The sequence below is a fragment of the Gobius niger genome (genome assembly GCF_951799975.1).
Source record: "Gobius niger genome assembly, chromosome: 15".
Taxonomy (NCBI): domain Eukaryota; kingdom Metazoa; phylum Chordata; class Actinopteri; order Gobiiformes; family Gobiidae; genus Gobius; species Gobius niger.
The window spans coordinates 940,569-967,592 of record NC_136866.1 but is presented as its reverse complement, the minus strand read 5'-3'; the positions used below and the strand labels follow the sequence as shown (position 1 = coordinate 967,592).

At 40.9% G+C, this 27,024-nt stretch overlaps 1 protein-coding gene across 1 annotated transcript in view; it reads right to left on the bottom strand.

Moving 5' to 3' along the window:
- The window catches only part of tshr (thyroid stimulating hormone receptor), a gene marked incomplete at both ends in the record, with an annotated part of 51,190 nt that overhangs the window by 6,159 nt on the left and 18,007 nt on the right, over nt 1–27,024 (bottom strand). Inside the window, 6 exons of the mRNA XM_079572528.1 lie at nt 6,180–6,368; nt 11,190–11,267; nt 16,485–16,553; nt 18,274–18,351; nt 20,025–20,099; nt 20,441–20,515. Of these exons, the coding sequence (XP_079428654.1) occupies nt 6,180–6,368; nt 11,190–11,267; nt 16,485–16,553; nt 18,274–18,351; nt 20,025–20,099; nt 20,441–20,515 (564 nt within the window). The remainder of the gene's footprint in view (nt 1–6,179; nt 6,369–11,189; nt 11,268–16,484; nt 16,554–18,273; nt 18,352–20,024; nt 20,100–20,440; nt 20,516–27,024) is intronic.

The following is a 27,024-nucleotide window of genomic DNA, read 5'->3' as shown; positions in this document are numbered from 1 at the left end:
GTAAAAAATGTGGTCTTGAAACACTAAGCAAACTGTCAACTTTAAACATTATTTGTCTCTTTAAACAGACCAACGGGTTCACTGAGGATCTCAGCGCCTCCCCAGTGATGATCTTCACGTCTCAAGAGACCTACGGGATCAGGATTGATGGCCAGCCAGTCTTGAAAGGTTTGGCCTCGTTGCGTTTGAACACAGAAGATGGCGCACATAGCTGAAACACACGTTTGAGTGCTTTGACTTGCCTAACTACAAAACTAAAAAACTACAAAAACAATGCACATGTAATAGTATTGGAATTCTGACTGACCATGGCATAAAGAATTACTTAGTGTTATGGCTATTAAACAATAAATTGTGATGACCTCCTAATCTGGGAAGATTGTTCAATACAGTGCATTAATTTATTCTTCTGTTCTTGGTAATAACATGTAACATGTAAATGTTTAGTATTGTGATGAACATTGGATTACATTTGTAAAAAAAAACAAAAAAAGGGGTTTTATGAAGGTTTATAGTATAAAAAATATTCCAGTCCCTTGTTGGCTTTGATGATGGCTTCCTAGCTCAAATCACTGTTATTCGGTTGTATAGTGTGACGTCACAGCTCTACTTCTGGGTCCGTACCAGTCGGCAAATATGCAAGACAAAACTCTTCAAAACCACAATAAATATTTCTGAAACTCAGCGGAGAGTTACTGAGCCTTCTTATTTCTCAGACTCATTAGCCAAAAATGCTACACCTACTGCTACAAAAGTAATATTAAAGTCGCTACTTCTGGGGTTAGCGTAGCTGCTGCGCCACCTCGGACATTAGCATTTTTCTGTGCTAAACCCGGATGTAGCGATTTCGGTAAATATTACTTTTATAGCAGTAGGTTCAGCATTTTTGGCTAATGGGCCTGATAAATAGGTCTGTTCAGTAACTCTGTTGAGTTTCAGAAATATTGATTGTGGTGTTGAAGTTTTTGTGTAGTTTCTCGCACATCTGCCGGTCTATGTGGATCCGGAAGTAGAGCTGTAACGTCACTCCGCTACATCATAACCATAGCAACGCATAACAGCTTAAGCAAAATAAGAAAGGCATAGCTTGTGAAGCCAGGTGAATGAGAGAAACGCAAGCTTCCTAGCATTCTTGGGATATACTTAGCATTGCATGATTTTATTTCACTACTGTATTATATTTTATTGTTGTTATTATTATTTTTGGTTAAGAAAAGGGCTTCATTGTTACCGAAGAAAATAGGAACTTTGCTGCTGCTTACATGTTCAAATGTGTTTGGCTTTTATTGTGTAAAAAATTGGATTTTTTTTTATTTTTGGGGGGGGGGAATTTGATTCTCAATAAATGTTCAACGTTGCAGAAAAATAACTTTGTTTTTGGTATTACATTTAAGTTATAGTTAATTAATGGTCAATGATATAAAATGAAGATGCATTAATCACCAAAAAAATGTTTGAACACAAAGATATGAACGAAATTGATCATCATGAAGTTGTTGTGCTTAATCAGAATATAAAACCGGGTGGTACATTATTACATTTTTAAAGTTGTTTTGCTTTGTGAGAACACAAAAATATTGAGTAAATCATTCACGTCTAAGTTATAGTTTTGCTTTGGGAGAACACAAAAATATTGAGTAAATCATTCACGAGTAATTTATAGTTTTGCTTTGTGAGAACACAAAAATATTGAGTAAATCATTCACGAGTAAGTTATAGTTTTGCTTTGGAAGAACACAAAAATATTGAGTAAATCATTCACGTCTAAGTTAAAGTTTTGGTTTGTGAGAACACAAAAATATTGAGTAAATCATTCACGTCTAAGTTATAGTTTTGCTTTGGGAGAACACAAAAATATTGAGTAAATCATTCACGTCTAAGTTATAGTTTTGGTTTGTGAGAACACAAAAATATTGAGTAAATCATTCACGAGTAAGTTATAGTTTTGCTTTCTGTCAAACTCAATTTAATATTTTTTAGTACTTAATAAAGAGCTGAAGTTGACAGAACACAAAATGTCCGATGGAACCGCTTACGGAATTTTTTTTACTTCTCATTTAAGCAACACTTTTTACAGTGTGGACGACACCAGGATCTGCAGGAGCCCATACGATTCAAAGACGGACATTATCTCCGCAGGTGGACAATGGTTTTTCGAGGTTACCCGTTAGCTTGTTATAATCGACTACAGCTCATTGTTGATGAAAAGTCTGTAATAAACCACAAATGTGTAAAGCCAGGCTCATTGTGTGATCATCGTAAAGGCTGCTTCGAGTAGTTGCCTGCTTTATTGACGTTATTTGTGCATAATATGCTGCCTGTTTTCAATGAATGTTGTGAAGGTGAAGGTTGGTAGCTTGTCGCGGCTAATAGTGCCTTAGCTCCGGGACAAACCACTCGGCTACGACTCACTGTAGATGAAATGTGAGCAATAAACTACACAATCAACAAGCCAGGCTCCGTGTGTGATCATCATAAAGGCTGCTTCAAGCAGTTGCCTGTTTTAGTGACGTTTTCAATGCATAATTTGCTTGTATTCAGTGAATTTTCCCGTTAGCTTGTCGCGGCTAGCTTGTTAGCTCCGGGAGAAAACCACTCGGCTATGACCCATTGTAGATGAAATGTGAGCAATAAACTTCCAAATCAACAAGCCCGGCTCCGTGTGTGATCATTGTTAAACGGTTCTTTATGTGTGTGGTGGTTTTATTGACTTTATTTGTGCATATTTCTCGTTTCCACGTGATGACTCGAGGTTTAGCTTAGCATTAGCTTTCTCCGGAGGCTCTGTGCATCATCAAGGCCCGGCGCAGAACCAGACACTGAAATAAGTGTTCTTGTCACCGGTTTGAATCCTGGGTGTTTCGGTAACAGAAACACTGATGTGTGTCTTTGTAAAAGTCTGCTGTGGCTCCGGTTCACAACACATGAAGCTAATCCTCCATGATGACTCTGTTTACATTTTAGGGCTGGACACTGCGGGGAGGGGGTTCTGCTGAGGGGCAGTGGTTGGTTACTCGGCTGGTGACGAAAGGTCGGAGGCGTATCCTGGAGGTCGAGGGCGTTTCCTGAAGGAATCAGGCGTTTTATCCCTAAAATGGCCGCCATCAGAGTTTCTACAGATTACTCGAAAATACGTGAATGTGCCAAGGCAACACTTCAGGCATGGTTTTAATGAGGGAATGACTTAATAACATGATGTAAAGCTTGAAAAAGTCGATTTTGCATAATAGGCCCCCTTTAAAATAAGAAAAAATATTCTTTGTCTAAAACTGAAGAAGATTCAAAAAGTTTTTCTTTCTTGTACAAGAAATGTTGTATGTTTTTTAGCAAATAAATCTGAACAAGAAATGACTAGATTTTATTTCCTAAAATAAGACTTTTTTTTCTCAAGAAATCTAGAATCCACTTTTAGCAGTGCAGCGTCACGTAACATCATTTGGAAAGATTTATTGTAGAGATGAAGTTACAGATAATTTTTGACATGAATAGATAAGACTTCAGAATCAGAGTCAGTCCTTTGAGAAAACAAGTGCACAGCAGTGAGGTCACACACGTCTCCTGCAGGTTCTAATGAGCCTGTGGGAGAACAGAGGTTCTAATGAGCCTGTGGGAGAACAGAGGTTCTAATGAGCCTGTGGGAGAACAGAGGTTCTAATGAGCCTGTGGGAGAACAGGCCATCGTCATTTTCAGTACAATGTTTGGAGTGAAAATGTCACTTACTATAGATTTTCTTTTTATTTCTGTAGAATAAATTGATGTTCATGATAAATAAGCCTATTTATTCTGCATTTAAGTTCTAGACTGTGGACCTTATCATGAATCAAGCTGTGCATTTTGAAGAAAAGGATAAACTTGATTATCCTCTGAGGAAGATTTGTCTTGGACTCGGCCGTTTCCACCACACACCATTTTCACAACAGCTCACATTAAAACACTTGAAATACAACAGAGGATTGCAGAGGGAAAACAACGATGAAGGTTTTAAAGAAAATGACTTGATTTGTTGGGTAATGTGTGTAAGTTCTCACATCCTTAACCCTTTGAAACCGTCCTCTACAAACAGATTTAACCTCTTCACCCCCGTCTGAGCTGAGCACATTTCCTCCAGTTCGATTATACTCAAATCTAAAAGCGTCTGGACTGGAGAGCAACAGGGTGATGCCTCATTTGAAAGCTAAGACCTGCAAAACTGATCACATCTTTTTGTCGAATGGTCACTGTGTTTTTGCTGCTTTTTCATCCTCGCTTTTCTCTGCTCAGCTCAGGCGGGGGTTAAGGGGTTAATGATCCAAACCTAGTCCTGGTGGCTGAAACATAAAACAGTGTGAGAATATACAAACTCACACTATGACGTATAAGGTGTTGTAATATGAAAAACATACACAATACTATTATTGAACACGCCTTGAATAGATCATCACATGACCACCACTGTATTAAAAATGCTCATGTTGATATAATAATCCGTGTACATTCAGGGGAAAGCCCGGGTTCACACCTCGAGTACTGTTACTCCGTCTGAAACCTCTTCCCAACAATAACACGTGTGAGTGACAGTGATTACAGCTTCAGACGTTATAGGTGAGCGTGTCGCCAATGTCCACAGCCCTCCAGAGCAGCCAACCCAGCACTTTGGACCCTCATTAGTACGATTACCCTGCCCTCACTAATACTGCCCCCCCCATAAAAGCAGCAGGGATCAAGGAAGAGTTATATGTGTTTGGGAATTTCAGACCCAAAGACTGAACTACAGTAACTCCAGCTGTGATTCAAGGCAGGGCAGTGCTCACAAACGTTACAATGAAGTGGTTTAAAGCAGGGGCTCCAAAAACTGCTCGACCGACAACTTGGGACCCAAAATGTTGTTTGCATTTATGATCATCGATGGTGGAAAACATTTAAAATCTGGTTTAACCTGAACCAGTTTGGCTTTACCCAGGCCTGAAAGCTCCTTTAAAAAAGTGCCAAAATAGCAACAAAAATGTGACAAAACCGATGAAAGAGAGAAACAAAAACGAGGCAAAAAGTGATGAAAAAGTGACAAAAATGTGACGAAAAAGTGACAAAAATGTGACAAAAAAGTGATGAAAAAGTGATGAAAAAGTGACAAAAATGTGACGAAAAAGTGACAAAAATGTGACAAAAATGTGATGAAAAAGTGATGAAAAAGTGATGAAAAAGTGATGAAAAAGTGATGAAAATGTGACGAAAAAAAGTGACGAAAAAGTGACAAAAAAGTGACAAAATTGTGACGAAAAATTGACAAAAATGTATGACAAAAGCACAACAAAAAAGCCAAAAAGGAGCAACAAAAAAGTGATGCAAATGTGGCAACAAAAAAAAAAAGCCCAATAAAAAAGCGATATAAATGTTTTTTTAAATGTGACGACAATGCGGCAACAACGCGAGGAAAAAGCTCAGTTTAGTTCAGTCTTAACTTTCCAAAGAGGCGTGACTCTGGCCTGTAGGACGTAAACCTGATGGATTTGGGTAAAGCTAAACTGGAGTGGGTTCAGAGGTTGATGATGTTAGTTTGTAAACTGTATTTGGATTTGGCTAAATTTCACTTAAATATGGTGTTTTCAATTAAAAATACATCAAATTAAATGTAAGAAACGTAAAAAATATATAAAAAATTGTCTCAAAATCATCTTCAGTGACCGAACCACTGTGTCCCCTCACATTGTGCTGCTTTCAAGCCTCATTTTAGTTTTTGTAACCAAATGTTAATACAGAATAGCTTTGTTGAGCCCTAACTCTTTTTGTTACAGAGCAGAGTAAAAATCTCCCCCTCGCCTTGTGAAGAAGAACATTGGATGATATATATATATTACTGGAAAAGCCTCATGTACGTGGAGAAGACAATGGGATGATATATATATATTACTGGAAAAGCCTCATGTACGTGGAGAAGAACATTGGATGATATATATATTACTGGAAAAGCCTCATGTACATGGAGAAGAACATTGGATGATATATATATTACTGGAAAAGCCTCATGTACATGGAGAAGAACATTGGATGATATATATATTACTGGAAAAGCCTCATGTACATGGAGAAGAACATTGGATGATATATATATTACTGGAAAAGTCTCATGTACGTGGAGAAGAACATTGGATGATATATATATTACTGGAAAAGCCTCATGTACGTGGCCTCCTGTACTCACCCGCGCTTCTTCTTGAGGTTCTTGAAGCCGCAGCAGTGGCTGGGGTAGGTCAGGTTGGCGCTGCGCAGGTCCTTGAAGGTCTTGATGGGGGGCAGTTTCTTCAGAGCCCAGGCGTCTCGTGCCTTCAGCTCCCGCAGACTGTCCATCCCCAGAGTGGGCAGCGAGGTGATGGCTGTTTCAGACACTTCTCTGAGACACGGGGGGGAAGAGGAGAACAGTGTTTGATCTGAGACACATTACTGTATATACTCCTGGGTTTAGTGGTTTATCAAAGGTACTGCAATCAAAACTCCATCTGAAAAATTGGGCTACTTGAGTGTGCGATGCTGTTTTTTAGATTTATGAAGATTTTCCTCAACATCTGCACCTCTGAGACGACTTCTGGTGTTGCCTTAAACTGCACTGATGTGATGAGATGTTGGCAGTGATAGAGAGAGTGCATCTATGGCTTTGCTCATTACAAACTAGTTTTAAAGAGGGGGTGTTCTGCTTTTGTCAGTCCCATAGCACCAGTCTATATCTCACTACAATGATGACAAACCTTCTGTTGGTCTGTAAATGCAGTAAATTAGAATAACTGCCTTGTATAAAATGTCTCTCTCAAAATGGCTGTAGTGAATGTCTTGAAATAGGCCTCTGTCTCTTTAAGAACCTCTGAGCCTTTAGACACGCCCCCTCCACACGCTGTCTGTGGCATCAGTGGGGAGGGGGTTCTGCTGAGGAGCAGTGGTTGGTCACTCGGCTGGTGACCAAAGCTCGGAGGCGTCTCCAGGAGGTGGGGGCGTTCCTAGGAGGACTCAGGCAAACCTATCCCTAAAATGGCCGCCATCAGAGTTTTTACAGATTACTCAGAAATACGTGAATGTGCCAAGGCAACACTTCAGCCATGTTTTTAATGAGGGAGTGACAGAATAACAGGATGGAAAGCTTGAAAAAGTCGATTTTGCAGAATACCCCCCCTTTAAGCAAAGCATCATGTAAGATGTGAAACCTCTTAACGCCCGCCTGGACTGAGCACTTTTTCTTCAATTTGGCTTCTAATCTCAGAGCTAAAAGCAAAGCAACAAAAACGAGGATGAAAAATCCAATAAACAAGCTCCAAACACACGATTAATAAATGATGAAAAAGCAAAAAAAGAGACACAAAAGAGCAGCAGAAAAGTGACAGAAACACGAGCATCAAAAATGCGATGAAGAAAGCAACAAAAAACGACAAAAACAGCAAAAACCCCAACGAAAACAAGCCAAAAAAAACGGACAAAAGCACGACAAAAATGTGGCAGCAAAGCAACAGAAAAGATACGATCCGTTTGGTAAGTCTTAGCTTTCAAATGGGGCATTACCCCGGCCTATAGGCTGTGAGGCAAAGCATGACATATTGATTCATATTTCCTACACAGGGTCGGGAATCTTTTAGATTTGGTTGAACTGGAGAAAATCCTCTCGATTAATGTGGGGTAAGAAATGTGAAATGTGAGTGAATCGAGATTAAAGTGAGGAAGTCCATAGTCCAAAGCAGGGCTGAACTGGCCTTCGGGAGATTCAGGAGTTTTCCCGGTGGGCCGACGTACTTTTGAGTCAGATCGAGATAAGGCCCGTGATTTCCTTTCACCGGCCCATAATTAGCGTGAAGAGCCATCAAAGTCTCTATCGTCACGTAGATGCAATTACACAATTCCTCCACTAGAGGGATGTGACGCCTTTTATACCCTGCTGGTGGTCTTTCTTGAGTTATGGTTCGCAGATAATCTTGTATAATGAGCGATGGGCCTCTGGGACATAACACTCATGCCCCTCACATTGCGAATATAACAGGAAATAGTTTATTGTAACTTCCTCCAGGACCCATAGAACCTCAGACCTCTATTTTTTATACATTTTAGACAAATGTTTGCAAAGAAGTGCATGCTGGGAGTTGTCAGGTGACTCCGTCTTGTCCCTCGTCGTCAGTGCAGTTTGGAAATCTTGTTTCCATTAAAAGGATTTACAATGTTTGGCCTTTTTGGGATTTCTATTCTCACTCCACACCTCCTGAACTCTGTGGTGAGTTTTACCGTTTCATCTTCATCTACAGTCGATCATTTGGCTGGTTTTGAGGAGTTTATTTGTGTTGCAGTCGCGAGTGGAACTTCATTAACGGAACGCACATTATAAGATTGTTTAGTAATTTTACAAAAGTTCCATCAAATTGTAAATGACAAGATTAAAGTGTTGAGTGTTATGAGGTGTTAGCTTGAACTCGGCAGAAACAAAATGCAGCTGTTGTCCTCGATTCGTAGCTTATCCTGTTTTAGTTCAACCAAAGGGCTGATTGTTTTGCTCATCACCTCCACTATTGCATTGAATATGACTTTCTTTTTAGAGGGCCGGTCTTGACCCAAAAGTCCCGGGCCGATTATTTCTGCCAGTCCAGCCCTGGTCCAAAGTTTATGATTTTTTTTCTTTTTAGCTTTAGACAAAACTGCCTTCTCTAAAATGAATCACACGCTTCATCTGTGTGACCATTATCAGTTTACACTTCCTCAAAAGCGTCCCAATATAATCCCTCACTCTCACTCCCTCTTTATCTCGCCCTCCCCCTTTTCCAACAGTGAAGCGAGGAAATCTCACCCTCTCCATTCCCCGAAACCACAATCTCTAAATCTGCTGCTGAATCTAATTAAGTCGTGACCTCCTCCGGCCAAAGGTGTCATGTCTTTGCTCAGAGTGTGATGACTTTTAAAGAAGTGACTCCACTTCGCCGCCGTCAGCTCGGGTTCCTCTCGGGGGAGCCGTTGTGTGCGGCGTTCGAAGAGGCCGCGCAGACCTTTTACCCATCGCACTTGTTTTGTCATTCCCAGATGTTCCACCGGTGACCTCATCGCGCCGGCCTCACGTGGACCAGCTCCTCCAACGCCGGCCGATTCCACAAACCCAGACCCGACGCAGATACTCGATAGCCGTGGTAATGCAGCGAGCCCACGTCCAGGTCTAACACGGCGTCTGAGGTTCCTCCTGCTCGCACACACGGACGCTTCTGGAGCCGCCATTTTGATGATAAAGAAAGCTGCCTCGTCGTCAGGGAGAACTCGTGTGTTTTAAAGGGAGCTGAGATAAGGCAGCAGGTGACAGGTGGATAAACAAGGAAACACTCTCATCTGTGGACTCACTTCCAGATTCGATCATGTCACAATCCTCTGAGATTATGGGGTCAGAGCGGGGGATGATGTCAGACATTTGTAATAAGAAAAGGAAACAAAAATAAGCTTAACAAGATCAACATAACGTAACAGGCAGCATGACGAGGGCCTGGCCGATGTGAGGTGTCTCGGCCCGTGTTGCCTCAGCCTGTACCACACATGTTGAGTTTTTGCTGAGGGAACTCACTGAATTTGTAGCATTTGTGCCTCTAAAGCTGCTCAGAGTCACTGTCACACAAACGTAGCCTCTCCCAGCATGTTCCTATGAACCCAAATGAAGTTAGAGGCGACCAAGCTCTTCCACGTGTTCCCTATTTAAAGGGACTATACAGAGTTTAAAGGAATAGGCCACCGTTTTTACATACTGAGATATGTTCTTACCTAACCTTAGTGGAGTTAATATATCCCCGTCTGGTCTTTGTCCGTGCGCTCACACATACGCAGCCTCTCCCACATGTCATATAGCTCCAAAAAAGCTCACGATAGAAGCTACCAAGCTCTTCCACGTGTTCCCTATTTAAATAAAGTTACGTGAAGTGTTTTCATGCGAAGTATATTTACACAGAAATGTAACATGTCGATTTTATAAGCAGATAAAAAGGGGAACTATATTGTGAGGCGTAATGATACGAGGAGCACAGCGTCCGCGCAGTAACTCCTAAAGACTTCCCCGCTCACTTCCGTCAGTAGAAGCTGCGTGGAAAACGAGGAAAACTAACCTGCACGTTCATGAGACTGATGTTCACTTCTTAACTCACACCTGAACTCAGCACATTTGCTCCAGTTTGGCTTTACCCAAATCTAAAAGCTTCTTGATCAAAAAAAAGCATCAAAATAGCAACAAAAAAGTGACACTAAGGTGAGAAAAACATGACTAAAAAGTGATGAAAAAGCAACAAAAAGCCACACAGAAGCTGCCTGAGAGAGCAGCAATAATGTTTTTTTGTTTGTTTTTCTGCCCTTTCGCTGATCGTTATTTGGCCGACAGCATTTATAGCCACATCGTTTGAAATCTGAATGAAATCTGTCTTTTTCACGTCATCACCACAGCACAAAAAAGCAGCATCAGTCACAGTCTCTGTCCAGACCCTGGGGAGGGACAGTTTCTCCCTGACAAATCTGAAACACTACGACTAAACACACATACTAACAACTCAAAGACCCGCCTTAAACAAGCACATTTTCTCCAGTTTGGCTTTACCCAAATCTAAAAGCTTTTTTTTTAAAAAGGGCTAAATAGCGACACAAATGAGACGAAAATGCAGCTAAAAAGCCAATGAAATCCGGACAAAAAAGCAACAAAAAAGTGATGAAAAAGTGTCAAAAATGTGATGAGAAAGTGATGAAAAAAGGCGACAAGACACTGACAAAAGTGTCAAACAATGATGAAAAATGCGGGGAAAAAAGTGCCAAAAAACAGACAAAAAACAGACAAAAAACAGACAAAAAACAGACAAAAAAGTGAAAAAAAACCAGACAAAAAAGTGAAAAAAAACAGACAAAAAAGTGAAAAAAAACAGACAAAAAAGTGACAAAAAGTGACAAAAAACAGACAAAAAACAGACAAAAACAGACAAAAAACAGACAAAAAACAGACAAAAAACAGACAAAAAAGTGAAAAAAAAACAGACAAAAAAGTGGAAAAAAAACAGACAAAAAAGCAACAAAAAAGTGATGAAAAAGTGTCAAAAAAGTGACGAGAAAGTGATGAAAAAAGGCGACGGGATAGTGACAAACGTGTCAGAAGTGATGTCTCTGTGTGGGGGGGGCTAAGAGGTTAAAGAGCCTCCTTGTCCCGCCTCTGTGGTGCTGACGCTGTGAAGGCACTTACAGCAGCATGGGCCCGCTGAGGGTTCCTCCAAACGCCCTCTCATCGATCCTGGTCAGGTACTTGTTCCTATGAAGGTCACTGGGCAGAACAAAACATGGACAGAGTATTAGCTGAAAGCAAATCCCTTTTCATTTTAATCAGCCAAAAGTACGGCATAATATTTCCCCCGTTTTCATCAGGGCACTTCCACAGGTTTGTTTTCCCTCGCCGGAGCGGACGGGACGGGGGAAGGTCTCGCTCGTGTCGTTGCTTCAAAGTGGGCTCATGTAAGACGGTCCCATGAACTCTAAAACACACACTGCACCGTCTCCCAGGGGCCCTCGAGGAGGAGGAGGAGGAGGAGGAGGAGGAGGAGGAGGAGGAGGAGGAGGAGGAGGGTTTGTGTTCTCACCTCCAGCCAAAGCAAACGGCAGAGTGTAAAAAACTCCCTGGCCTCTCATTTAAAGTGGGCAGATCAAGCACCATTTACCTTTCTGAGCTGTTAAACATGCTGTAATGCTCCCTTATCATTAATATATATGTATATGATGGAGGATTGTGGGTAGGGCTGGATACCGGTTCATGTTTTTCCGATACTGGTGCTTTAACAATACTTGGTTTATGTTATAAGTAAATATCAAGCATTGGCTTAAATGACTTGAATTGAGGAAATGTCTCTTGTTTTGAGCGGTTTTCACTCATTTAGACACTTTTCCTGATCGGACCAAGTTTCCTTTGCTTGTTTGAGGACATTTCAGACCAGTTCTAGGGTAAATCTCGCTTGAAATAAGAAAGAAAAACTGCCAATGAGATAAGACCAGTTTTCTTTCCCCGTTGGCAAAGAAAATGACCTGAAATAAGGACGAAATGTATCGAAACGAGTCAGAAACATCTCAGAACAAGTGAAATAATCCAGGACAAATGCTCAACAACTTCTTAACCAGTCAAAACAACTAAAATGTGGATTATTATGCTCAAATTGAGATGTTTATACTGATCTAGTTAAATACTTTTTGCAGTGAGCTGATGCCAGAACGATACTTTTTTCCGATTCCTAATCTACCTTTACTAAAATATTTGTCATCTCGAACCAGAAAACAGAACAATAATGTTCATGTGTCAAATAAAATACTATTTCTCCTTTTCTCCAGTTCAGCTTTACCAAAATCTAAAAGCTTCGCAAATAGAGAGAAACAGTGCACTGCAAAAAGTGAATATCAAGCAGTTTTATCTCATTTAGACTTTTTTCCTGATCTGACCAAGTTTATTTTGCTCTTTTGAGGACGTTTGTGACGAGTTCTGAGGTAAATCTCACTTGAAATAAGAAAGTAACAATAAGCAACAGTTGAATATATGAATATGGCAGACGTGACACCTCCCTTTGTAAACTTTATCATTAAGTTGCTTTACTGTGGTTCTAGGAGATATTCTGTTCTCCTCCAGACTCGGGACACTCGCCGGGCCGTGAGCTTAGGCCTGATTCCTCGGGTGACGTGAAGCTGAGTGTCCCGGCGTGCACGGAGCCGAGGGCGGGGCTTCCTCAAACCCACTCTCTTCTTTCTTTCCATATTTTCCCATGAGAACACAGCAGCTAATCAGGAGCTGGGCTTAGGACTGGAGGGGCGCATGTGAGAGGGCCCGCGCAGCCCCAGCTGTGATCCGGACGCTTTTGTAGTGCAATTTGGGGCGGAAAGGAAATACACATGCCAGATGTCAGGAGCCATTTCATCCAAATACTGAGCGACCCATTTGGAGAAAATGTAAAACCTCTAAATCCGCTCGTTTCTGTGTCCCGGAGCGACGCCGGAGACGATAAAGAGCACTCTGTGCTGGGAGTGGGTCAGAGAAGTGTGAACGTTTACCAAGAGGGAGGAATCTAAAGGCTTGTTTAATGATCGGGTCACACAATTCATTGCAATTGTAACAAAATAACGGTTGTAATAGTGTGTAAGTATTTAGGAAATGGAATGTGCTCTGAAAACAACACTATAAGACTTAAATATATGTCTATTCTTGTATTAGTTTCATATTTTAGTCTTTTCTCCAGAGTTAATGCTTCTGAAGTTAATACAATGTGCACTAAAAACTGATCTTGATTTTAAAACATAAATTGCAAATCTTCAGGATGGAGAACATGCCAGAAAATGTGCCTCCTTTGCACACGAGCAAAAGAGACACTGCTCTTTCTCTCGTTATTTCCCTCTGAGGCAGTCGCAGGGTTTTCTCCAAATAAATAAATGAAGAGCTGAAGAAAACCTGGCAGGCAGTGAGTTACTGCACTCACAAGCATCATGTTAGAAACACTGCGTCGGGACAAAGACTTCTTTTTTTCCTCTCAGGTATTTACTGTATATCCTACACAGAACAGTGGCACAGCGGTTAGCACTCACAGCTAGAAGGTCCCGTGTTCAATTCCCACCTGGACGGCAGTGTTAATTTTGACATATTTTATTTTAGTTTTAGTTTTAGTCTTTTGACGAAAATGTAATGTAATTTTAGTCGAGATTTAGTCAAAAAAATCTTTTCAATTTTAGTCTAGTTTTAGTCGACTGAATTCAAGACTAATTTAGTCGACTTTGCATTGATAATATCAGTGTTAATTTCGTCGACTAAAATATTTAGTCTTAATTTTAGTCAAAGTGATATTTTTGTGACTAAAATTGGAGTAAAACTAAATGAAAAGTTTCTCATGAGACTAAAACTGTGACTAAAATGTCCAGATATTTGAGTCGACTAAAATCAGACTAAATAAAAATGAAAAGGAGAAACTAAAATCATCCAAACTTGTATTGAGCGTCTGAAAGAGCCTCAGATCATGTTTAAAGGATCAGCTCTGAGCTTTGTTCATGTGGAGCAGAAACATGAAGCAGAGGAACAACATTAAATATGATTAGAATCAATATTATCAATGCAAAGTCCACTCAATTAGTCTTAAATTTAGTCGACTAAAACGTTTTTTTTGACTAAATTTTGACTAAAATTAAATTACATTTTAGTCAAAAGACTAAAACTAAAATAAAAGATGTTGTCAAAATTAACACTGGATAATCTTCATTATAATCCTGTTTAATGTTGTTCCTCTGCTTCATGTTTCTGCTCCACATGAACAAAGCTCAGAGCTGATCCTTTAAACATGATCTGAGGCTCTTTCAGACGCTCAATACAAGTTTGGATGATTTTAGTCTCTCCTTTTCATTTTTATTTAGTCTGATTTTAGTCGACTCAAATATCTGGACATTTTAGTCACAGTTTTAGTCTCATGAGAAACTTTTAATTTAGTTTTAGTCCAATTTTAGTCACAAAAATATCACTTTGACTAAAATTAAGACTAAATATTTTAGTCGGTGACATTAACACTGCTGGACGGGAGCATGTTCTCCCTGTGCTCCAGTTTCCCCATCACTATAAACATGTACAATAGGATGAGTGAGAGAGTGAGTGGACAACTGTGGGACAACGGATGCAACAAGTAAATAAATAAAAGTAATGTTGTCGTTTGTTCATCAGTAACTCACTGTCCGTCATGTGTTCTTCAACTATTCACTGATTTGTGTAAAACAGTGCTCATCCCTCCTGGGGAAGTCGTGAGAGAGGAAGTGCAGGAGGAAGTGCAGGAGGAAGTGCAGGAGGAAGTGCAGGAGGAAGTGCAGGAGGAAGTGCAGGAGGAAGTGCAGGAGGAAGTGCAGGAGGAAGTGCAGGAGGAAGTACAGGAGGAAGTGCAGGAGGAAGTGCAGGAGGAAGTGCAGGAGGAAGTGCAGGAGGAAGTGCAGGAGGAAGTGCAGGAGGAAGTGCAGGAGAACAGAACTGTGTCACTCAGCCCTGCAGTCGGCCAGTCTCCAGTCTTTTTACTGATGCAATGGTTACATTTTCTTCCTCCACCCTCAAATTGTCTAGTTTGTAAGTAAGAAAGTCTTATTTAAAGGGACTAGATTCAACTTGGTAATTGTTATCCTCACTACTGCCACCTCAGGTCTTATGCGTAACTGCAGCTTCTATATTAAAGGAACAGGCCACCGTTTTTCCACACTGAGATATGTTCTTACCTGAGCTGTGACGAGTTCTTTAGGACCTGTCTGATCTTCAGTCACGTAAACACAGCGCAGACGGCGTTAGCATTTAGCCTCTCCCTCTCTCCTCTATAGCTCCAAAACAGGTCAAGATAGAAGAATTTGGCATCCGCGCAGTAAAGTGAAGATTACTGCGCGGATTTCGAATTACTCCTGGTATTATTACGCCTTACAATATAATCCCAGAGCCGTGGGAAGAGGTTTTAGTGAGGGGGCGCTGAGGGACAAAATGTACCCCCAAAATACTTTTTCTGTGCATAAATCCTATTTATTAACCTCTTAACTCCCGCCTGAACCGAGAGCATTTTCTCCAGTTCAGCTTTACCCAAATCCTGTAGGCCAGTGTGACGCCTCATTTGAAAGACCTACAAAACTAAATGGATCTTTTTCCTCACGTCAGATTTTTTTTGTTGGGCAGTCGACTAATTTTTGTCATTTTTTGTAAATTTTTTGTCACTTTTTCATCAAATTATTCATATTTTTTTGTCAAATTTGTCAACTTTTTTGTACATTTTTTCTCACTTTTTTCACATTTTCATCCTTGTTTTCGTCTCAGTTTTGTCGCTATTTTCACACCTTTTTTCCAGAAGCTTTTGGATTGGGGTAAAGCTGGAGAAAATGTGCTCGGCTCAGGTGTGAGTTAAGGGGTTGATATTGCCTGCAGTTCACAAACTATCCACCAGGGGGGGCTGCGACGCCCTCAGCACCCTGGGTTCCCACGGCCTTGTATAGCCCCCCCTTTTATCCGCTTAGAAAATCCACATTGTTTAATTGTGTGTAATTATACTCTGTAGTGGAACACTTCACGTAACCATATTTAAATAGGGAAAACGTGGAAGAGCTTGGTAGCTTCTATCTTGACCTGTTTTGGAGCTATAGAGGAGAGAGGGAGAGGCTAAATGCTAACGCCGTCTGCGCTGTGTTTACGTGACTGAAGATCAGACAGGTCCTAAAGAACTCGTCACAGCTCAGGTAAGAACATATCTCAGTATGGAAAAACTGTGGCCTGTTCCTTTTAAGCTCGTGCATGTCGGCGCTTTGGACCCGAATAAACACAGTTCTGAGTGACAGTGCAGGATTTTAGAGACAGAGGTGAACAGGTCTGGGCTCATTCTACACACAGGGCATTGTTAAACTCTGTATCGTCTCTTTAAATATCGTGTTTTGTGAAGGATGAGCCCGAAGAGCAAATGTAAAATGGTAAAATCAATACGAATGGAGGTGATGTGGTTGTACCTGTTGCACTTACACTTGTTCAAGCCTGGTCCCATTGAAGGCATGAGGATGAATCTCTCTGAAGCCGTTTCCAAACATTGACCTGGAATAAAGCAAAAACACTTCAGGTCATCATCATTTCTGGCTGATCGTGTTTTTTCCGCCTGATTTTGTTTTCCTGTCGTGCTGTTGGAAGTTTTAACTCGCTTTGTTTTCTATCTTGACTCACGCAGGATTGGGTTTGACAGCAGAGCGTTCAAATTCATCTGGCTTTGTATTAACAAAACCCTGAAGTGGAGAGTGGAAAATGTGTCGTGTTTGTGCAACATATTACATTAATACTGAGGTTTTGTCAGACTGTCCTTCAGCGCAATTTTGTGGTCGGAGCCCTCGGATTCTCAGCAACATGTTTCGTGAACCGACTCTCTCCCCTCTCATCTTCACAAACAGCTTTTTAAAAAAATGTGTGTGTGTTTTTAATACATTGTTTCCTGTTGGGGCCAAAGGGAAGTTTCAAAATGATGGCACTTTTACTGTTCACATAGTACCACAAATATGAGAAAGAATGGGTGCAATTAAATATATTATATGACAATGATTGAACTGAAAATGAAAGAGGAAGCTGCTGTGTCGGGTCCAAACGCAGCCCTACCTTTCCTTACACATTTGTCACATTGAGATGAGTTTAAAGGCACATTTCACAACTTAAAGCTTCACTTTCACAGAAATGCACAGAAAAACAGCCTTCAAGTTCATACAATTGATAAAGATACTTTATAATTAGATGTGTTTTCCCACAACCAGTGTTAATGTCGTCGACTAAAATATTTAGTCTTAATTTTAGTCAAAGTGATGTTTTTGTGACTAAAATTGGACTAAAACTAAATTAAAAGTTTCTCATGAGACTAAAACTGTGACTAAAATGTCCAGATATTTGAGTCGACTAAAATCAGACTAAATAAAAATGAAAAGGAGAGACTAAAATCATCCAAACTTGTATTGAGCGTCTGAAAGAGCCTCAGATCATGTTTAAAGGATCAGCTCTGAGCTTTGTTCATGTGGAGCAGAAACATGAAGCAGAGGAACAACATTAAATATGATTAGAATCAATATTATCAATGCAAAGTCCACTCAATTAGTCTTAAATTTAGTCGACTAAATTTACTTGCAAGTTTAGTCGACTAAAACTAGACTAAAATTGAATTACATTTTCGTCAAAAGACTAAAACTAAATTAAAATGTGTTAAATATATAATATGTCAAAATTAACACTGCCCACAACTGTACGAATGAATATATTAAAGGTGAACAAAACAAGTTTGGTTCCATTCCTGAGCTGTCTCCACGTACCCTCTGAGTAAGTGTCCTGTGTGCTCAAAGTCAAACTAAAATACTCTCACATTCAAACCTTTTACATTAACAATTCACTTTCCTTGGATGGTAAAGTTGAAATTCTACACAGCTTCATCTTCTTAAATAAATGATTCCTTGTTCCCTCAGCTTAGAGCTCGAGAACCCCCAGGGGTCCCCAGACTCCATGTTAGGAAAGACTGGCTTTGACGACAGACACATTAGGCCTGGTCTCCTTCCAAATGCAAAAACACCATTGTAAGTGTTTGTTTCTATATATACATCCCTGCTATGAGACCCTCAGTCGTTGCACTGATGACATTAAACACGTGGAATGTTCCGCAGTGTGGCTTTGAGTCCATATTGTAATTACGATCCTTCTCCCCCCGGGCAGCGTTCACAGACAGCGGTAACTCTCCCCGTCCCTCTGATTTCTAAGGCATGCTGTGGTGATTCTGGTGCTGAGGGCTCACACTGTCAGCAGCTCGGTGGTGATGCCCTGGAACGCGTTGGCCGGGACGTCCGTGATGTGCGGATGATCCACAATCTCCCTGAGAAAGAACAAAACACACATGGAAAATGAAGAGCTCGTGTTGGACAACGTTAATAAACATGTATGTGGCGATGCTTTAGAAACTCCAACACTGCTAAACTAATACGAGAGTTACACGTGGGCTCTACGATGTGAGGAACACTTTTACCAGAAATTATACTGACGGTTTGACAACATTCAAACTGTGTCAAAACAAGACATTGAAATATGTTGAAATAAGCGTTAGTGTTAGTTCTGTTTTAACATCTTTCAAAATCTTTCAATAACGTGCAAAAAAGTCGATAAAAAAATACAAAATGTGTACATGTAGAATATACAAAAGCACTTGCAGGTCTCAGGGGGTGCTGGTGTTCAGGGGGTGTTGTGTTTAGGCAAGAGCTTTTGTAATGTGGGCGGAGTCAGTCACCTCCAATATTGTTTGCCTAAAAAAAAAAAGACTAAAAATGACCTTTAGCAACACAAAAACATAGTCCTAGAGTTTATTGGTTCTTTTGTCAAGAAAATACTGTAAGTGTGAATAATAGGTGCAAAAAGTAATAAACTTTAGGTGTAAGTGAACAAATATGGCCTTTTTCATGCTGTAATTTCACTCATTTCACTTCGTCCTCCAAAACCAACACATATATAATCACTGAGCACAATCATTCAGCAATAAAATGTGTGAGTTTCATCAACTTACCATTGTTAGTTTTGAAGTTATGTAAAGAAATGTTCCATGAGTTCAGCCAGACTTGGGTCTTTTTCAGACTTCAGAGAAAACAGGAAGTTAGAGCGTGACAGGTCTCTGCTGATTGGTCAAAAGGCACAGAGGCGGGATCTGTGATGTAGGTGAGCTCTTCTGATTGGCTGAGTGAGGACTACAAGTTTCTTTACCTTATACTGATGTGGAGCAGCGAGGCCGTATAAGTGTGCGGAATAGGGCTGCAACTAACGATTATTTTGGTAATCGATTTATCTACCGATTATTTTTACGATTAATCGCTTGGCTGTGAATGGTGTTTGAAAATTGTATTTTTTCATGTATTTTTAATCACACGAAGCTAAAGTAGCCTCTCTTGAGGACGTGTTGATGGAGTAAACTTAAACTGTGTTGTAAAGTGTTTTTGTAGTGCCAGTTCTGCTTTATTAATTGGATGAGACACAGAGAGATCTATGAAATGTTCAATGTACAAAACTCTACAGACCCTAACTTGAAAAACAAAGTAGGTTTCCATCAAAAATAAAAAATGTTCATGTATTTTTTGCTCTTTTTAAGTCTGTGTTTACTAGAAAACGATGAATCGATTATTGAAATAGTTGACAACTATTTCAATAATCGATTAGTTGTCGATTAATCGATTAGCTGTTTCAGCCCTAGTGCAGAATATAACAAAAAGAGTCACTTGCCCTATAAAGGGTTAAAAAATAATGAATCAGGATCAAAGCTGGGCTAAAATGGAACTGAACTTAAAAAAAAGTAAACTTGTGAACTTCTTTAGCATCAATAACGTGATACTGATGATTTGCCGATACATTACGCAGTCGAGGTTTAAACTACAGTGTAAGCATCTTTTTACACAATATAAGACCCTAATGAAACCTTGTGGAAATGAGCTCCGTAAAAAGGACATTACATTATCAGACTGAGTGCATCGCTGATGTTTGGTGCTTGATGTTTGCATTATTACTTACAGAATGAAGTTGGGGTCAAACGAGTGGATGTTGCTCAGATCCGGGAAGAAGGCGAGGCCCGTGTTGTAAATCGCCCTGAACAAAAGAAACGCACACAAACATATTCAACATAATGGCTCCGTAATAATCCCCTGGCTTTTTGTGATTCAGACACCGCAGTGGCGACCTCAATGCAAAAACACATTTCTGCTCACGAACAAACAAACACGCTCGGAATACAAGTGCAGTTTGCTTCATGTCTGACGACTCTGGCCAGAAATCCATAACGTTCTGTCAAAGGCAACGTCGAAGCACCGCAGACGAGTGTTGTACACGGACTGAGCGTGTTCTGTTGGGGAGATCACGGACTGAGCATGTTCTGTTGGGGAGATACAAGTATGAACAACAGACGACGCTGTAAAGTAACAAACGCTCACAGGTATTTGAGGCTTGGCAGACTGTGGAAGGCTTCGGGGTCGATGTAGGTCAGACTCTTCAGGTTTCTAAACTCTCTGAAAAACAAAACAAATTCTGTCAGTCACTGTTATCTTTCATTAATTAACTAAAACGGCTTCAATAACAGAAAGGTCAAAGAGTTGTCAGAGAGTCTCATGAAGCAGGTTTTCCTCTTTAATGATAATGGGCTTCTACTTTTCTGCACCGAGTGACTGAAAGGGGAATTTTACCTCAGCAATCTGTGTTCTAGGACGATTTCAATACGCATTTTGTTAAAGGGGCGTTATGTCACTTTTTATGTGGGGAAAAAAAGTTGATATTTGTGCATATTTGGCGTTGTAGTGAGTGTGTGAGTGGTTAAAGGAACAGGCCAGCGTTTTTCCACACTGAGATATGTTCTTACCTGAGCTGTGACGAGTTCTTTAGGACCTGTCTGATCTTCAGTCACGTAAACACAGCGCAGACGGCGTTAGCATTTAGCCTCTCCCTCTCTCCTCTATAGCTCCAAAACAGGTCAAGATAGAAGCTACCAAGCTCTTCCACGTTTTCACTATTTAAATATGGTTACGTGAAGTGTTCCACTACAAAGTATAATTACACACAATTACACAATGTGGATTTTCTAAGCGGATAAAAGGGGGGACTATGTTGTAAGGCGTAATAATACCAGGAGTAGTTCGAAATCCGTGCAGTAATCTTCACTTTACTGTGCGGAACTACTCCTACTAATTATACTTTGTAGTGGAACACTTCACGTAACCATATTTAAATAGGGAAAACGTGGAAGAGCTTGGTAGCTTCTATCTTGACCTGTTTTGGAGCTATAGAGGAGAGAGGGAGAGGCTAAATGCTAACGCCGTCTGCGCTGTGTTTACGTGACTGAAGATCAGACAGGTCCTAAAGAACTCGTCACAGCTCAGGTAAGAACATATCTCAGTGTGTAAAAACGGTGGCCTGTTCCTTTAACATGGCGCCTTTACTGTCCTTGGTCTCTAGGACACTCTAGGACCGATTGTTTGGACGGTTGTCACTGCTGATGTGGCCTCTCACCAGAAAACCTACAACACAATTCATCCTGGAGCGTTGTAGAGGCCACTGTGATCAAAGGTAAAGGCGCCGTGCTGACCACTCACACAGCCACTGTGTCACTACAAGGTCAAAGATGTACAAATATCAACTTTTTTTTTGTCACATAAAAGTTGCATAATGCATCTTTAAATTACCACCCAGTCAGACTTAAAGCCACACCGCGTAGAATTTAGCCCAATAAATAAAATTGAAATACAAGCATTTATTTTATGACCATAGAGAAACACCTCATAAATGTACAAACAAACATGTATGAGGCTCAGTTCTCCTAAGACATGACTGTAAACTTTACTGGGAGTGGGTCCGTCTCCAGCTCGTCTCCATGGAGACTAGGGATGCACCGATACTGATACCAGTATCGGGTATCGGGCCGAAACCACAGGCTTGTACTCATACTCGTACTCATTCATGAGGTCCCGATCCCAGAAACCGATACCATTTGACGTGTGGTGAGCGCAGCTACGAGGCGCAGCTACGAGGCGCAGCTACGAGGCGCAGCTACGAGGCGCAGCTACGAGGCGCAGCTACGAGGCGCAGCTACGAGGCGCAGCTACGAGGCGCAGCTCTCAGCTGAGGAGAGAAGAAGCAACAAACTGTAGAATAGTTTAGTGTAAACACAATAATCCACATAGAGCTGACTTTATTACAGACTGCGCTCTCTAAACCAGAGTCTGAGCTGGATTTAACCAGAGCTTAATGTTGTTCGTGCTGCAGCGTCTGCCGTGTTTACAACATACAGGCTAACGATGCTAACTCGCTGCAGCGTCTGCCGTGTTTACAACATACAGGCTAACGATGCTAACTCGCTGCAGCGTCTGCAGTGTTTACAACATACAGGCTAACAATGCTAACTCACTGCAGCGCCTGCAGTGTTTACAACATACAGGCTAACGATGCTAACTCGCTGCAGCGTCTGCAGTGTTTACAACATACAGGCTAACGATGCTAACTCACTGCAGCGTCTGCAGTGTTTACAACATACAGGCTAACGATGCTAACTCGCTGCAGCGTCTGCAGTGTTTACAACATACAGGCTAACGATGCTAACTCACTGCAGTGTCTGCAGTGTTTACAACATACAGGCTAACGTTGCTAACTCGCTGCAGCGTCTGCAGTGTTTACAACATACAGGCTAACGATGCTAACTCGCTGCAGCGTCTGCAGTGTTTACAACATACAGGCTAACGATGCTAACTCACTGCAGTGTCTGCAGTGTTTACAACATACAGGCTAACGATGCTAACTCACTGCAGCGTCTGCAGTGTTTACAACATACAGGCTAACGATGCTAACTCGCTGCAGCGTCTGCAGTGTTTACAACATACAGGCTAACGATGCTAACTCACTGCAGGGTCTGCAGTGTTTACAACATACAGGCTAACGATGCTAACTCGCTGCAGTGTTTACAACATACAGGCTAACGATGCTAACTCGCTGCAGCGTCTGCAGTGTTTACAACATACAGGCTAACGATGCTAACTCGCTGCAGCGTCTGCAGTGTTTACAACATACAGGCTAACGATGCTAACTCACTGCAGCGTCTGCAGTGTTTACAACATACAGGCTAACGATGCTAACTCGCTGCAGCGTCTGCAGTGTTTACAACATACAGGCTAACGATGCTAACTCGCTGCAGCGTCTGCAGTGTTTACAACATACAGGCTAACGTTGCTAACTCGCGGCTAGCGCAGTTTTGGCCATTCTGACGCCGTTTTATGCCCAGGGGTTTATTCATCTGAAAAACTAACCCAGCGACTAAAAAATCCAAAGTAAAGACATACAGCATGTTTATATTGAGGGAAAATGAGCTGCAGCAGAACAATGAAAACGCTGTAGCTACTCGCTAAGTTACTACAAACACACGAGATATATATATTATATATATTGAATGAAAATAAAAAATAAAAATAAATGGCATCAGCACAATTCTAATATAACTGCTCTTAAATGTGTAGCAAATGAATAAATTTTCTAATTACAAAACAATCTGCTGTGAAAAAAGTAAGAATGTTGAAGAAATGCCTTGTTCTCGTATCGGTATTCGGTATCGGTACTTAAATCCAAGTACTCGTACTCGTATCGGTTTTAGAAAAAGTGGCATCAGTGCGTCCCTAATGGAGATGTGACTAAAGGCAGTAGAATTTGAGATTTAAACAGGTCAGTTTCTCATCCAAATCTATTCTTTGATTATCCGGTGCAGTAATGGCATTTTCTGTGTTGAGCTGCTCATTAGGAGCATGTTTTGTTTTGCCGGCAACAGTATAGTCCAAAATATTACGCAGTGGACCTTTAAGTAAAGCCAAGTCTGAAATCAAAGAATCAAAATGGTTCTATTCAGTGTTTTTTCTTTTCTTTTTAGTTGTTAGTAACGTTTGAGGAAGAATGTGTGACCAGCTTGATGGAATTCCTTTATCCCATCCACTGCCCAAGCGGGACAGAACAAGGGTGAGGTGCACGGCCGTGTCTAAGAGGGAACGCTCAGCAGCCAGAGCGGGACGTCCTGCCAAAGGAGAGCTTCATAAGTGTTTACTTTGGTGGTAAAGGCCGGACTGCAGTGTGGACTCATGTGAGCACCAGGTGAGCCGTTTATGAGTCTAGACGGGGCAAGTCTTAAAGTGCCAGAACAACAAGGCCTGGTCATCTAATACTTCACAAAAACAAATCATAAAAACAGTAATTAGCCGAATTAGCTTTGAGATGTTTTGTCTGGTAAATCACTCAAATACAGAGCAGGGATTTTTTTTTTTACATTTTAAAGCTCAAGCCGACAAATATGGACAAAACATCATCTGTAGGGCTGAAACAACTAATCGATTAATCAACAACTAATCGATTACTAAAATAGTTGTCAACTATTTCAGTGATCGATTAATCGTTTTCTAGTAAACACAGACTAAAATAGAGCAAAAAAGACATGACAATTATGTATTTTGGATGAAAACCTACTTTGTTTTTAAAGTGTGGGTCTGCAGTGTTTTGTACATTGTAAATTTCATAAATATCTGTCTTTGCCTCGTCCAATCAGAAGCAGAATTAGCACAAAGAGCCTCCTACAAATCGTTAGCCACATAGCATAACTGCCTAAGTCAATTTGTATTGTTAAAATGGCAATAAGAGAAAAACAATGTGTTTCCTATAAAACGTCTTTTTACATGTTTTCCAAAATCAAAACAAAAATGAGTTAGGCAATTATGCTATGTGGCTAACGAAACGTTTACTTTAAGTTTACTCCATCAACATGTCCTCGAGCGCCGCCACTTTAGCTTCATGTGGTCAAAAAATGGAAAAAATACAATTTCCATGCACCTTTCACAGCCAAGCGATTAATCGATTAATCGTGAAAATAATCGGTAGATAAATCGATTATTGTTAGCTGCAGCCCTAATCATTTGTTTTAGATTTTTACACATAAATAGGAGCTTCGCTGATCACTAGTATCAAAGGATGATCAAAGAATTAAAAAAAGAGACAAAAGAATAAAGATGGGTAACCACGACAGAAGACAATAACATGGATTTCACTTACTATACAATCAAAAGTACCCACTTGTGTACATGGTGTTGTGCTTGTTTCTGAGTGACCTGTGCCTGTGTGGTCTCTCTCTGCGCAGCCTCAGCCAGCGTTGCTCGTGGTAAAAGTTCTGGGATTTGGAAGTGGGCAGTGTTATTAGCGTCATTAGCCAAAGTAAACGAGACCATCGCAACGAACCCGATCCGTGTCCGACGAGAGCCCGTCTGACGCCAAACAGGGGTTCGGCTAATGCGAGGGGAGACATCGGACACGAACTCGAGATGTTTCCACAGCGAGGAAATTACAGCCACACAGACTTGACCGTGATCTCTGAGTCGTCCTGATGGGAACCTTTCAACACGTGTCATGTTTTTGAGAAGGCACTTTTATGGCTTGTTTCTTTTTGTGGTGAAATGATCAGATTTAGTTAATAAGTGCTGTGTTTGTGGTTTGTGTTGCAATGGAAAACTCCAGACTTTTTCATTGCCTATACTAAACAACGTTTCATATAGAACCATTAAACGTAATAGTGATAATAATAATGATAATGTAAATGTATTCTTTTTCCTTCCATGAAACAACCAGGACACTGCATTTAACTACAAAAGGGCAGAAAACACATTTTCCAGATTTTTTCAAATTTTCCCCATTTTTTTACATGTTTTTTTCCACTAAATTTCCCCCAAATTGTATTTTTTTCTCCCAAAAATGTATTGAATTTTTTCCCCAAAAAATTTACCCCAATTTTTCCACTTCTTTTTCCAAATTGTTTTCACTTTATCCAACATGTTTCCCCCAAAAATCTAAATTTCGCCCAAAATCTTTCCAGTTTTTCCCATTTTTTTCCCACTTGTTTTTCTCAATTTTCACCCTTTTTTTCCATAATTTTTAAAAATCGTGTTTCACTTTTTTATTTTTATTTTAAATGAAGCTTCTGCACAAATTCAACCTGGACGACCTTCATTCATCACCTCATCACCAGCATCTCATCCAATCATCCAATCCCAGACTCCGCACCTTCACCGCAGCTGCTCAACCCCAGCTCCCCCCGTCCTCCAGCCGCTCAACGCTCAGGATGCTTTTTTTAAAGAGGGGGTGTTCTGCTTTAAAGAGGGGGTGTTCTGCTTTTGTCAGTCCCACAGCACCAGTCTATATCCCACTACAATGATGACAAACCTTCTGTTGGTCTGTAAATGCAGTAAATTAGAATAACTGCCTTGTATAAAATGTCTCTCTCAAAATGGCTGTAGTGAATGTCTTGAAATAGGCCTCTGTCTCTTTAAGAACCTCTGAGCCTTTAGACACGCCCCCTCCACACGCTGTCTGTGGCATCAGTGGGGAGGGGGTTCTGCTGAGGAGCAGTGGTTGGTTACTCGGCTGGTGACCAAAGCTCGGAGGCGTCTCCAGGAGGTGGGGGCGTTCCTAGGAGGACTCAGGCAAACCTATCCCTAAAATGGCCGCCGTCAGAGTTTTTACAGATTACTCAGAAATACGTGAATGTGCCAAGGCAACACTTCAGCCATGTTTTTAATGAGGGAGTGACAGAATAACATGATGGAAAGCTGGAAAAAGTTGATTTTGCAGAATACCCCCCCTTTAAGCTCCCCGGTCAATCACTCAGCCGTTTCCCAGCCGTGCTACGACCCTCCTCCACCCCGTTCTCCGCCTGGCCTCTCCTCGGCATCGCCCTGACCAACCCAGGTCTCTTCTACCACCACCGGGGCCCAGGCTCCGGGGCCCAGGCTCCGGGGCCCAGGCTCCGGGGCCCAATGCTGATTCATGTTCATTAAGAAAACACTTATGCCACCATTTTGTCTCAATGAGTCTTTTCAGGTTTAATTTTAATGACCAACAGAATCAAAACTTCAATATAAAAAATGTACATTTCTTTTGGTATTTGCTCTCTTTTTTTTTTCTTCTCGATACCAGTAATACCTTTTTTTTCTCGCCCGAGCTAAAACTCTTC